The 14,942-nt window shown below is 36.9% G+C and overlaps 1 protein-coding gene across 3 annotated transcripts; it reads right to left on the reverse strand.

Moving 5' to 3' along the window:
- Positions 1–406: 406 nt before the first annotated feature.
- Positions 407–7,470, reverse strand: LOC113353649. 3 transcript variants are annotated; one of them, XM_026597181.1, is made up of 8 exons: positions 3,542–4,328; positions 3,296–3,355; positions 3,091–3,183; positions 2,461–2,964; positions 2,201–2,353; positions 1,949–2,122; positions 1,357–1,808; positions 407–1,232 (listed from the first exon to the last, which is right to left on the reverse strand). In XM_026597181.1, the coding sequence occupies exons 1-8, from the start codon at positions 3,771–3,773 to the stop codon at positions 537–539; spliced, it is 2,364 nt and encodes a 787-aa protein (XP_026452966.1). In that variant the 5' UTR covers positions 3,774–4,328; the 3' UTR covers positions 407–536. The 3 variants fall into 3 exon arrangements, with proteins under 3 accessions (XP_026452966.1, XP_026452969.1, XP_026452967.1); XM_026597184.1 differs by lacking the exons at positions 3,296–3,355; positions 3,542–4,328 and adding an exon at positions 7,293–7,470; XM_026597182.1 differs by lacking the exon at positions 3,296–3,355.
- Between the last annotated feature and the right edge of the window lie 7,472 nt (positions 7,471–14,942).

Consider the following 14,942-nt stretch of genomic DNA (forward strand, 5'->3'; position numbering starts at 1 on the left):
AGTGATTAGAGTTTTCCATGTTAAAAAATTGCCTTATTGAAGTTCAAGCGGTATGATATTAGACAAAGTATGAAGAGGAATTGATGTGTTTGAGTTTATTTGGTTTTCTTGATTGCTTACCATTGATGCAGATATGGAAAAAAGAAAATGAAGATGAAAATTGAAGAAAGAATTTACAGAGAACTAGTGGCGGAAAGCGGAATCTGAATGGATTGAAAACCCTAGGTTTTGTATGATACGATAGTAGAATTGGTAAAAATTATTTTGTTTATTAAGGAAGAAAGAAAACAGACAGAATCTTTTTATAAACACAAGACAAGCAGAAGGAAAGAGAATTACGTCACATGACAAGTTGTACTCTAGATATAACAATACAAAGTGAACACGTCAGTTGGACACATTGAAATATAGACACCAAAAATGATTGCTAACGTACAAAGAGCGTAACAAGAGTGTTACTGATAGAAATAAGAGAGATTAATCTCTACTGAAACAACAAAGAAATTATGTGACGTCTCAAAATATCCATTGTTTAATCATAGTGACCAGAAAGACCTGACCCGAGTTACTATGTTTTCTTTCTTTTTGTTGTGGTTCTTCTTAATTCTAGGATCGATATATCTGTGATTCCGAAATAGGCTAACCCAATATGTAGAACGAAGCATTTCATAAAACAATGGTAATTCCAACCATACAAACAAGGCCGTAGGAGCACAACCAAGCAATGCTATAGGAACTAGCTCTTGCGGGAACTTCTCTCCAACCACGATATACAACGATGCACCAAAAGCTGCAAGTATTGAGGCCATCGAAATGAAAAGTGTTGAAAGCCCAATAATTAACTTTTGTGGTAGAGACAGAAGGAAGTCCATTTCCGAATATCTCGATGTATATATCGCTAAGAACATGAGCACCGATGTTATAGAAGAGAATAAAGCTAAGGCATCAGCTACCACAAACACCAAAAATGACACCCGTCCCAAGAAAACTGGGGCACCATTCTTAGTGCTATCCAAGTCACTAATAAGACCTCCTGGTACAGTGAAAGCAGCTGCAAATGCTACTGTAGCAATGAGGGCACCCACTATCATGCACGATCCGGAGGTATCTTTCATCCAAACCTCCCCTTCGTTTAGTAGGTCTTTGTGTTCTTTTGTAAATACAACTTGAGCCGTATCTCCTTCCTTATTTCTTTTGAACTTATCGTTTCTTGGCATAATACTTTCTACCCCCTGCACCGGAGAATATATTTATATTTGATATCATAAAAGATTTGCTTCTCCTGTTAAGAAAATAAAAACATGAAAGTACTGTGGCATATTATAATAAAAACATGATCTTCGTACCCTTAATTACCTTATACCACTGTAATTCTCGTTGAATCTGAAGAGCTACACCAGACACCAAATCGAGTTGAACAGGAGGTGCTAACTTGGCAGCATAATGCAAGATGGTATTCTCGTCACCATCTGTTTCAGAAAGCAGGCTAAACTTTTCTCCGTATGTGTCACCAAAATCGCATAGCATGCTCACTATTATGTCGTTACGCTCTGCTATAGCCATTTGTATCATTGTTTGATTTGCTATCTTCTGCCAAACCAGGTAATCGAACTGTTCAAGACACTCGGCTACAAATTCTATGATTCCATGCTTTATAGATATCTTCATGATGTCGGGTTTAGATTGGAAAAAATTTATTATCTCAGGAGTACTGTTTGCATTACGAAGTTCCACCAACATTTGTTTGAGCAACACAGTTGCTTGTAGGTGCATCAACTTATGGTTGTATGATTTTTTAAGATGAGGCACTGAAATAAGAGTCAAAAAAGCAAACCACCATGCATTAAGATGAAATCTCTATAGTCTGCGACAATTCATATGGTTTCCAGAATGTCAAGTGGCATTTGAATGTATCTGGCTAGCTATTTCAAGAAAAGAAAAGAAAAACCTCGTGTTAAGCAAAGCATGAGGATTCTTGTATGTCTGGTTAAGGAAAAGCTCTCCTCTGCTTGGGTATACTCTGGAGGGTTCTCGTTATCTCTTTCACTGAATTCCGAGGAGTACTGGCAAGTGTTTGGCTCGGCCAGATGGACGTATGTCATATTCATGTCCACATGAATTACTGTTGCATTTTGAAAATTTTAATTAACAACAAACATATGGATATCCACAACATGGAGGAGGATTATGACAAACTAACATGAATAGATGCGGGTCTGCCACCATGTCAGCTTAGTCCCGCTTGGAAACGCAAACGGCTTTCGAACCAACAACTCTAATCCACACATACCATGTTGTGGTGAATTCTCCATAACCAATTTCGGAAATCGTTTGACAAGACAAAATGCCAAATCTACAAACAAAACATACATTTAGTTTTCGCGCATCATAGAGTATTTAAGCTAAGTTAAAAAATAAGAAGAAAGAGTTTCAATAACTTAATTAATTTTGATTACTCACCATAGAAATTAGCATCAATTGCGCTGCATATTAACCTAGCACCATCAGGACCCGAGAACGGACTGTTAGGCTCCTCGTTTCTTGTTACTGAGTAAAGATACTCAACTATTTCCTTCTGCCCAGATGTAACAAAAAAAAGAGCATATTCGAGTGGTGTTCTTCCGTCGTGATTGCGTATCTGAGTCAACTTGGAGTTCTTATGCACCATCATTACAGCAGCTTTAATGATTCCACGGCTGGCAGCAGTGTGAAGTGCAGTGTTACCATTAGTACATATTTTATATTCAAGTACTTTAGGTGTCATCAGTTTCACAATCTCCTCTACAAATATTGTCTTTCTATTCCAATATACCGCCAAATGCAATGTTGTGCCCAAGTCATGTGTGATTGCTTGATTAATCGCGTCAGGATTGTTCTTAAGAAACTCCGTGGCCTGATCCAAGTCATCGACTCTTAGTGCTTCGTATAGTTGGTCGTTTCTACCAGGAACATAAATTGCCTCGTCTAGTTCATAACACGAGACGCAGCAGAAGTGTGAAAACGATTAATAAATATCGAAATTAAGAAATAAAAATTTAACATGTGTGTGCTGTGTGCATAAACATAGTGAGTATATGTATAGGTCATTACCAACTTCAGAGGGCTGCCTGTATTCCTCATCATCACCACCAAGTACCTGTGCAATCTCTTGTTTACCAGAACTACTGTTCGCATTATTTTTTCCTGATATCATTAGGTTAATGATATGACAATTAGGCACGTGCATATATATATATGCACGCTAATTCAAGAAATTTGGACTAAAGAATTTTATCTTAATTACACAATAATTTACCAATTGGCAGTGACGGAGGCAGGATCGTAGGCAAGAAGGGGCAATAAAAAAAAGTTCCCACTGCACGGGGGAAAAAATGAACAGAAGAGCAAATGTTGGAACTTATTTTTTTGGTACAAATACGCATAAAAAAACTCTTTAGTAATAACTAGTAGATTGCTCTCCGCCCCTGCCAATTGGTTAGTGTTCAATTAACGTTGGATATCCTTCGCACCCCCACCGGAACGATTAATTAATATTACTTACCTTTCTGTTTTTGATGATTGGATGCTGGTGGTGGTGGGTTTTCGACAACTTTGTCTTTTCCTTTATCAGTTTTAGAATGACTAGTACTGCTTCTTAGGATCTCCATCATCTCATTTCGAGTATTAGTATGAGATTCAATGAGTACTTTAAGTAACATTTTAATATCTATAATTTCTTCGTCAGGAGATCGATTATCATGACCACCACCAATACTTAATTCTCTAGCAGACATGGTGGTGGAGGAAATTTTCTAAGATGAAGATTGAACAGTGAGTGAGTGAAAATCAGGTATGATAAGGGGTCTAATATACATGCATGGGGGAATATACTTTCCTTCTTGGGGTGAGAAAAGCTTTCATGTAAGTTCTCTGACATAAAATTCTTGTTTCCATATACGGGACTCTCAAGTCACGCCATACCCTAATGAGGCAAGCCAAAAAAAGGCCTTATTCCTTCCCTTGGTGCAGTGTTTTACAAGGGGCAGTGTAGAAATACTCGAGTCAGTGTTACGTTTCCTAAACCATGCGTAAATTTCCCAGCTGTACGCATCCCTGTGTGGCCATTTCAAAAGTGAGGATTTGGAATACTCTGACATACGGAGTATATATATCCTTTCAGTTTGTATAAAGGGTTACTTTGGCGCTCCAATTCTCCGCTTTAATTAGGAATTTTTTATGCAAAGCAAATTTTATTAGCAAAAGCTACTTTAATTAGTACTTGGAACTAGTTAATTGCCTTAACTAGCAAAAAGCTCCATTTTCTCACTGTTTACTGGATTTTGTCTTCCTAGCATACACTATTTAGTTACCCTTTATTACGTATTCTATTAGCAAAAGCTACTTTACATTAGTACTTGGATCTGGTCAGTTAATTGCCTTTAATTTATCAAGACTAATGTTCTAAACTATAATTACATATTGTGTGAGATCGACATGCTTAGAGTTGTTTTGATAAAAATAAATATATTAATTAATTAATTAATTAATTTGGAGAAGAAAGGTTGATGACAATCAATATTTCTAAATGTTGAAAAGATCTGTAAAGTAAAAGAAATAATACTATACTTAAACCAACTCTGAGGTGAAAGATAAAGTTGGGTTCTCTTTTGTGTCAAGCTACTAACCTTGTAATCCTCTCTTTTTAAAGAAAATACTTGAAGCCACTTGCAATCAATAAACGACCAAAATTCCCTTTGTGTGCCCGGAGCCTGAAGTTTTGGGTGGGTATGGGGACACGATGGAAAATAAAAGACCATGCATCTTAAGGTCCCTAACTACATGAATTATATAGGGGATACCATTTTGGGGACTGATACCATTTGGACGATCCAATGGTCTCGATCTGTTAAGATTTCTTTGTCTTATATGCAATGGTATTAGCCCACCGGAAGTCCTGATATCCCCTTTATCAATCTTGCCTAACTAGTCATGTTCTTTCAAAGGAACATTTTTTGGGGCACCATGAAAATTTTGAAGGGGACCATTTTCTTTTTTTCTGGTAGTTTATTTGGAAATAAAACTCAGCATCTCTTATCCATATATTCTGGTTAATGGATAAAATGTCCTTAAAATAAAAATAATTTAAAATAAATAAATAAGAAGCAAATCCCCGGCCAATTTTTCATGTCCGCAAGAAATTTCATTCTGTGGCAATGTAATCGTGTCAAATGTGCACATGATTATCTATTGGATGTACCCATTAGTGGGTTCAACCAATGCCTTGGCCAATTAGGGTCCATATTTGTACTTTGTCATCGCCTTGGTATCCCCTTATTTGTGGAGAATGGGTCGTGCCCTAATTGTAACATATCTATGGATATCTTTGGTGATCATGCGCTCCATTGTGCTAAGGATGTCGGACTCAAGTTTCGACATGACCTAGTTCGTGATATTATCGCCGACATTTGTTACAAAGCAGGTGTGCCTGTCCGTAAGGAAGTTGCCATTGGATTTTTGTATGATGATGGCATAGACCCACGCCCTGCAGACATTCTTGTTTTAAATTTGTAGAATGGTAAGGATATGTTTGTATGGGTGTCACAGTTGTCTCACCCTTCACTGGAGAAGGTGTTAGTGTTTTCATCCCTGGCAAAGCTATTTCGAATGTCGTTTCTCGAAAACGCACTAAATATCTGGACAAGTGTGTTTCACACCGCTATGACTTGGGTGTTTTAGCTTTCTCTACTTTGGCAGAGCTTGGTGAGGATACTTTATGTTTTTCTAAACGTTTGAAAAATTGTTTGGTTAATAACGATGCCAGTCTTGGTTTAGGTAATTTCATTTATCATAGATGGGGTGTAGCTATTAAAAAAGGTGTTTGTTAGGCTACCAACCAAAATTATGTATGAATCTTAATTAATAAGTGTACATTTTTAAATGAATGGAAATAAATAATTTCTTATAAAAATATTTTTTGTAATTTTTTAGTTTATTTTTTAAAGAAACTAATAAAATGAAAATAAAAAAAAAAACTTTTGGTTTTCAATCTTTTTTTTTTATTTTGATTTTTTAAATGTTTTACTAAAATATTATAAAAAATATTAATTTTTTTTGTGAAATAAAAAAGGTACTAAAAATGTTCTTTTTTTTTAAATTTTAAATAACAATAAAAATTAAAAATTACACTAAATTAAAATTATAAAATATAAAATGAAAGATTATTTATTTAAAGGGTAATTTGATCATTTCTTGTAATTAGGATACCCCTTAGCTTGGTAGAATGGATGGTCTGAGTATTTCATGGTCCCGCATGACCCCACAAAAAAGAGAGGTGCCCAATAATTCGTTCTTTCAAAATCAATTAGTTATTTGGGTTATGAATAACTATGCATGGGCTATGCGCCTATAAAGCCTGAAACATGGGTAAGGGTCTGGAATCTGGATATAATTTATGGGAGATTGTGATTTCGTGGGGTTGTGTACTATATCCCTTGTTCACCACGACACCAAAGTAGATTACACTTCGACGTGAAATCTTTAAACCCTAATTCCTGACGACCGGGCAACAATGTCAAGCCTTCCCGAAGAGATGAAAGAAGAGATTTTATTAAGGTTGCCAGTGAAATCCCTTTTATGTTTCAAGTGCGTTTGTAGGAATTGGCGTAAATTAATTTGTAGCCCTAAGTTCATCAAGGATCACCTTAATCATAGCAGCAAAAACCCTAGAATCATGATTAGAGATATTAAATTCCCTCATGAAGATATGTATTATTCCGTTGGTTATGCTTCAATATTAACAGCGTCAGCATCATTATCGTCGACAACATGCAAGTGTGCCGGAGCTGTTCTAATGGATAATCCAGTAAAATAAAAGAATGAAGTTGGAGGTTGTTTTACTAATATTTTGGGATCTTGTAGTGGCTTGCTTTGTTTAGGCTCCCCTACGAGTCGATCACCGATTCTTTGGAACCCATCAACTAAAAAATATAAAGAAATTATAGGCCACCCTTATTGGTCGACTGATTGGTATGGGCTTGGTTACGACAACAAAATTAATGATTACAAGTTAGTATGTATATCAGAGGATCATGAAGTTCATGTATACACTTTAGAACCAAATTCATGGAGAAGAGTCAATGCCGGCATACCTTATAATTGCTGTTTTCCTAAACCAGAAGGTATGTTTATGACTGGTCCTCCAAGAGGTTTGCTTATGAATGGTGCTCTTCACTGGCCATGCCATACCGCCACTAAAGAAATCCCTAAAGCCATAGTTTCTTTTGATATCAGCAATGAAGAGTTCAGGATTTTACCTTTCCCAGAAGACATTGTGCTACATCCATACGATCACTGGAACCTTAGAGCATTGGGTGATTCCCTTTGCTTAGTTTGTCTTGTCCCTGGTCTTCGAGTTGATGTATGGGTCATGCAAAATTATGGAGTGAGAGAATCTTGGACTAAAAAATTCACCACCACCAAATTTCTTAAACAGTCAATCACAAATTGGTCTTTAGAAAATGGGGAGATTCTAATACAACTTAAACGAGATTTCGTTTTATATGACCAAAAGAAGGACAAAATTAGGTATTTGCAATTCAATGGGATTGATAGTTTGGCTATCTTCTTCGATCGTGGAGTTATGTGGAGAGCTTAGTTTCACTAAATTCCGGTACTTACACCACAAGTTAGGAAGAAGTTCAAGAAGATGGTAATTGGATGAACCTTATTCTAGCTATCTTATGCACTTGGTTTGGTTTAATTAACTTTGGATGCCTCTTTGATATACATTTCTTGTGGTACAGAATATGGTGTGAAAAGATGTTTCAGGTTGTATATGAAATGGTCAGGATAATCTACCTAGTCAAATTCTTTTGATCTACTACTGCTCAGTACCTAATTTCTTATTCATATTCTCTTTCAACTTAGATGCCTTTCATTTACATGCGTTACCTCCATACAGCCCTCCTCTCCATATATAGCTAGCACCATCATCCATTTTTTCGCCTCGTTACTGCTACCTGAAATCATCCATATACTTGTCCGCAATTAATTGTTGACATTGCTCAGTTGCTGCATTCACTCCACTGCCTAGTCGGTTGTGCATATTGACGTCCCTTGTTAGTTTTGATGGAAATTTGCATCTGTGTGTTGGCATTTAACAAACTTTGAATCTGTGATTACTACAATCATAACTCTTGAATGTTAAAGGTCAGTTGCACTTTTTAATCTCAATTACCCACCCCCTACATACATGCTCTCTTAAACTCCAAGTTAATGCATTCCCGGCCACCACCTTCTCTACTGTTACCTGTTTTTTTATCTCTACTGCCAGAAGTAAAGGCCGTGTTTCCTCCAAGTAGCTGAACAATATCTAGGCCCAACAATTAGCCCACTTTCACGATCAATCCTTGTTTGTTGTAAGAGCAAGTCTTATGGTAGAATCCATCCATCTTCCACGCCACCTCAGCACTTGGAACTGTGGATGGAAGCGCAAGTGTAATGGTGGAATAGTAGAAACGCTATTCTTAATAGAGCTAAAAAAACGCAATTAAGAATGGAGCTAAAAAAACGCAATTAAGAATGGAGCTTTTTTTTCAGCCGTTAGATTTCAACAACTCATTTTAAATCTACGGATAAAAAAAAAACGCAATTCTTAATTGCGTTTTTTTAGCTCCATTCTTAATTGCGTTTAACGCTATTCTTATTGGCGTTCAGATGGATTCCACGAAACCGTGGAACCTTGCTTGGATTTTCTGTGGAAGACCCAACTTGGAAGCCACTAGACTTGACATTCCATGGTTTTTCCACACTTGGAATAATTTGGATTCCACCATAAGACTTGCTCTAAGGCCGGTTCTTCAGCTGCAGCCCGCAGCAACAATCTTTCTTTTTCCTTCCTTCGAATGAAGAAAGGAAATTTTCGAAAACACCTAAATGTTATGATTAACGACCAACATGGTAATCGCATAGTATAAGACATGAACCTCTATAATTCTCATTGAGTGGCTTTAAAAAAAAAATTGACTTATTTTTTGTTTCTTTCCCATTTCAATTTTGATATTTTCTGTCAGTTTTTTTTTTTTTTTGAAGCATGATTATATTATATTACTAAAGGGCTATTACAAGATGGTATTTGATACCCGTAGGATCAAATACATTTGGACTGATACACCAAGAAATTAAAATAACAAGGCATATGAGTGAAATACGAGTAGCATTCTCCAGATTCAAATTGCAGCGAGAATATTTGGAGTTGGCGAGGATGAAGTTGTCAAGGCTCCGCAGGGCTTCGAAGAATGCTTTCCACAAGAAACACTGTGTTTTTGATGGACACGACTGTGTCCATAAGTACTTGGGTGTTGGTGATGTAGTTCGTTGCAATTGATCCGAGATGCTGATTAGGTCTTTGTCTCCAGATAATGCGGAGTACTGCTCAATCGATTTCTGCCAACCTTCTTGTTTAACAACTTCGTCCATAACTTCAAAATGTGTCTTTAGATTTGAGTGTGTTGAAGTAGAATCCAATCTATTCCCTCGGAGGACTAAGCTAATAAATACTATTACTGTTACTACTAAAGTTACTACAATTACGAAACTTGAAAAACTAGAACTGAAAAATACAAGCTGGAATACATACTAGACTGATTTAAACCAAGGAAATTAAAATATTACAACTTTGCTTGAAAAGTAAGAACAACAACTAGATTGAGAGGATTTTCACTGGGACTAGCATACCAATTAGCTTTTATGCTTGTTGTAGAATGATGGAACAAAGCTCTGGATGTGATACAATCCTAGGATTTCAGCCCTCTAAGATTTCAAATATGTGGAGGTGCTGATGATGTTTGCAAAGAAATATGATACCCTGGGTAAGACTTACAGATGAACTGAAATCTTAAGAGTACCAAAGTGAGAGAATGGCTTGCCATAGGTTCCATTAATAATGCACAAGGTTTATATGAGGATAATTGTGAAGCAGAAGATGAGAAATGTCAATCTAGATGAGTGAAGGAACCTAAATTCTTTGGCTAATAAAATCTGAATATTGGTGCAGAGGTGAGAGTATGATGGGGCATGAAACCAGTGAAGCTATTATGAGTGGTCACACTGGTTAAAGCTCAATACATATTTTAGAGACTAAAAGTTTAAATCCGGATTATGGAAGGCCTTCAAGAAGACTCATTCGTAACTGAGAAAAACTTGCTGGAAAAGATCATAACCTTAGAAAACAACTAAAATACGATATTGGGAGAACCAACACAGGGAACTTTTAAGATCTAAAACCACATTGAATTTTGCAAAACAACTCAATAAACACAAGACAAGGAAAGGAGACTAAAAAGAGGACACCACCAACAACAACTGAGACGAGACGTTAAACTGAAACTAATCTGGTGGACTGAAGCAATTGCCTTACTTTCACAACAGGGTCTTAGAGGAAAACAATCAGGAAACAAAGAAATTTTAGAAGCCCGGGAAAGGCTGTACAGGAAACTAGAAAACAGACTCAAAAAAACAAGGTTTTTAACAACAAGATCAAGATAGGACAAACCTATCAAAGTTTAAATAGATAAGGTAACTTTTGGTTTATCCTATGAGATAGGCATGGAAATCAAAAAGTCTCACAGGGTTAAAGAGATTCAAAAGTTACAAACAAAAGACTCTGGGCAGCACAATAAAGAGAGGTTTACTAATAATATCAAACACCAATATATGAATTAATAGCTACAACCAAATAGCCAAAGAACCTTCCGTCAGCGAAACCGACACTCAGATTGAGGTAGTATCAACCTGAAACTACCTCAGTTTTATATATTGAACAAGCTATTGCATCTGGGAACCATGGCCAGGTATATTGAAAATCCAATAAATTCATATGGAGACTGGAGCCAATAAATTCAGATGAAAATCCATATCTCATCCATCAACACCAAGAAATTAGGTTAAAATCTTAGGGAAAAGAAGGAGTATCACAATAATTATCAATCAAGCAACACCGATTGAGTTTGAAGGCCAGTGAATCGAGGATTTAGCCGATGATGATTGTTAAATCCATGGCGGTTGTTTTAGGGTTTGATGAAAAATGTAAAGGTTGTGCTATGGATTGGGTTTTATCTCTATTCGTTCTCTATGTGATTGAATCAAAGCTGGTATTTTATGAATATGTGTGTTACTGCCTAGATCTAAGAAGATCTGAGCAGTTAAGGTTGCTGGAAAATTGTTTTTCTCCCTACCGAATATCACCTGTTAGAGAGGAGAGAGAAAGTTCCTGCCCATCTCATGCTCTCTCGGGTGCTTTCTCAAAACATTTCTTCATGTGCAACTGATGGAAAAAAAACTATTTTGTGATAAAAAAAAATACTAAGCAAATTGTATTTGCAAGTATCAGAAGGAGCCTCTAAATCGTATTTGCAAGTATCTGGAAAATGATCTTTGCACAGAACATGGCTTGTCTCTCATCATACAACTCCTTCTCTCTCCCTCTTACCTGATTTCTTTCCTCCGACCTCTTTTTTCTTCCCGTTGCTATGTATGGTACAGTGCCTCAACGGCTAGTTTTGGTAGGACTCCTACCGGTTTCCTACTGGATTTCACCAACTTCTCCCGTCTCGTCAATGAAAACTCAATAATTCTCTAGATTATTCTCAACAATGGAGATTGGGAAGAACATCACAAACATTCTAACAACAAGTTTCACAATCATAATTTCATTAAGACCATCAAGATCACTCAAACAGGAAAAATAGAATCAACACCAACTAAAACCTATGTATCTACTACTTACAACTCACCTGGAAATTGTAAGCACAATCACAAACCCACACCCAAGATACCTGAGACATCTAAATTTCAATATGAATCTCAACAATGGATCACACATACCTACATTCCCATCAACTGTACTCATACCTGCGACCTGGTTAAACCAAATCCCTCAATAATTCAAGCTAAACCCCCTCTGGATCATATCCAACTCTACCCAATTTCTCTCTCATTAAACTCCATCAACTTTTCTTCCCTCTTTTAAAATGTGCATACCAGGTATGCTCAGGTAACCCTCAATAAAGTTTTGATTTTGTTTCAACCAATTTATTGTTTAAGTTTGTTGATGGTGGATTTTCGGCAAGGGATAAAATCGTAAAATCATGATACTGCATGTTTCTGACCTGGCTTAAGGAATGTATGTGACGGTTCATATTTTATGATCCGTGAACCGTTTCACAATCTCTGACTGAGCGAACATTCCTCTCAGAGCTATGATGAATATGTTTCTCGAAAGGCCTCTCAGTTGAGCGTTCGATGCTTCACACATTTCATCATCACCTCTACATAGAATCAAAATGGTTGGGCGGATCTTATACATAATGTAGGTTAGAGAGATTAACGCCTTCAGGACGTCACGTTGCTCGTTGTTCCCTGACTACGTAGAGAGACGGTGTATAAAATCTCTTAATGATTGTGCGGTTCCTAGACATAATGTTTGTTAGAGATGTTAACACCTTCAGGGCGCCACGCTACTCGGTTTTCCCTGACTATACACCCCCTCAGAACGAGTATGATGCTTCAATTATCTCATATCTCAATTATGCAAATAGATTAATTCTAACGTGTCATTCATCAACTGAATTCCTAGAAAATAATCTTTTCTATCTCATTACTCCGTTCCATGGTTGATCTTCAGATGGATTCCATGGATTAGTAATAGATACTCAACTCATTTTATTACTCTGTTTCATGAATCATTCCCAGCTGAATTTCATGAATTAGTAATAAATATTCAACAATTGAACGTCTGGGACACCACCGAGTAAGTCCCGAGAAAATGGTGCAAGTGTACTTGACAATAATTCACGAACGAGCACTCGAACGCACGAACGAGTATTCTAAAATATGGACGAACGAGGAACTTATGAAGAAAAATAATATTAAATAAAATAAACAAGAGGCGTGGGACCGGGCCCACTGGTCGTCCGGTCATGCCTCTGTGGCCGGTCCCCCTCTTCCATTATTTTATTTTAATTTAATTTATTTCTCTCATCTCATGGAGATTCCTTCATTTGAGCAAACTCTCTCATTTGAGCGAAACTTTTAGTTTCTCCATGCTTTCATTGAACAAAAATAAGGAAAGGTGTCACGTGACCGGGCCACCTAGACGGCCGGCCATGCCCTAGCCGTGGCCGGTCCCACACCTTACAATCCCTTATTTCCTCATATTATTATTTCTTTCATCTCATGGAACTCCATCGTTTGAGCGAAAACCGTAGTTTTTCAATATTTTCTCAAATATGGCTCAAACCATGGAAGAGCCAAAAATTCAAATGGTCACATGACCGACTAGGCTTCTCACGTCTAAAATTAAAATATTATTATTTCAATTTTGTCAAAATATCGGTCGCATGAGCAAAGTTCTACTTGCTCATTCGAGCGAAATTGAGAGTTTCAGTCAAGATTAAACTCTTCTGAAAATACAGAATATTGCTCCACCAGAAAATACCAAAACTCTCAGGACTGAGACACAGGCAATATGGTGACACGGGCACGCCACCTTGACCGACCAAGGTCGGCCTTTAGGCTTGTAAGGAGACGGTCCCACACTCTTTCATAATTTTGACCTAATTATCTCTCAACTGTTTATATTGGGTCCAAACTCTCTTCAACCAACTTGAGACTCTCTCAATCGACCGTCAACTGATCCTCAACTCTCCATAACTAGGTTTTACTACCTAACGCTCACACGAGCATAATTTTGATAAATGATTAAACCAGCATTTGATCATCCTTTCACCAACTGGTCAATAAAGGACTTTGGTGCATGCTCACTTGAGCACTTAGGCGCTACATGGTCGACCATCATACCATATACACGGTCAAAACTTCACTCAGAGACTTATTTTCAGTAAATCATCAATTGATCAAAATTAGGGTTTCGAACAAATGCTCTGTAAATCATAATTCTGAGCGAGTTCAAACACTAATAATTTTATGTTGATCCAACAATGAATATATGGGTTAAATTTATAATATTCGGTCCAGCCACCAATATTTTAATTAATTTTATTCGGTCATGTTACCAATAATTCATCGAATGAGCAATACTTACTTAGATGCTCGAATATTGATTCAACTATCAATATTTAGTAATTTATCGAATGAACAATACTTTCTTAGATGCTCGAATATTGATCCAACTATCAATATTCAACAATTCATTATACGAGCAATATTTGCTTAGACTATCAATATTCATTATGTTGATTCAACTATCAACATCATTCAGTCGAGAACTATACGTCCCAGCAGACATGTTCAATTCCTGAATACTAGAGCAGCAATCATGCTCGACTGAACAATACTTAGACATCAATCACGTCACATGGGGGATATTAATTGGAGTTTTGGTCTGGAGGCCTATGGAACATGTGTTCATCCACGATGAGAAATGTGAGTAAGTCGTGCAAGCAGTTGAGGGAGTTAGAAAAGTGGTAGGTGGACAATCAACCAAGTCTCCGCATGACCTGAAACTGGTTAAACCACGATTTTCCACTTTCCCACTCTTTCAGTCGAGCAACCGTCACACTTACTGGAGATCAATGTGTCTACTATTCTGGTAATATAAATAAGTCTCTGAATCCACGATTGAACTACAAAAGAATTCTGATCCGAGCAATCACATCAAGAATTCAATCAATCGACCAGAACTTATTCGAACTCAACAGATCACAGAAAACTTGCAGAAACCTTAAACACATTCACAATCCTTAATCATAATTGATCTCACACACTTCTTAGTTTCTGAAAAGGCGAGGGTACCCAAATATACCTTAATCTAAAACTTTTCCTACTTATAAGTCCTTTCTCCGAAAGTGATTGTCTATGGACTGAGTCGAGACAGTACAACTAATCGATCCACACTTCGTGTGATCATTAATGGATACTAGACCGAGACAATACAACAACGAAGT

The sequence above is a fragment of the Papaver somniferum genome, chromosome 2 (genome assembly GCF_003573695.1).
Source record: "Papaver somniferum cultivar HN1 chromosome 2, ASM357369v1, whole genome shotgun sequence".
Taxonomy (NCBI): Eukaryota; Viridiplantae; Streptophyta; class Magnoliopsida; order Ranunculales; family Papaveraceae; genus Papaver; species Papaver somniferum.

Bases quoted from the DNA above. Each gene is read 5' to 3' on its own strand.
- LOC113353649 (XM_026597181.1), bottom strand. From the start codon at position 3,773: ATGTCTGCTAGAGAATTAAGTATTGGTGGTGGTCATGATAATCGATCT. The intron at 2,354-2,460 runs GTGAGTAATCAA...TTTTGTTTGTAG, and splicing joins AATTGATGCTAATTTCTATG to ATTTGGCATTTTGTCTTGTC. The intron at 1,233-1,356 runs GTAATTAAGGGT...TCTCCGGTGCAG, and splicing joins GAGAATTACAGTGGTATAAG to GGGGTAGAAAGTATTATGCC.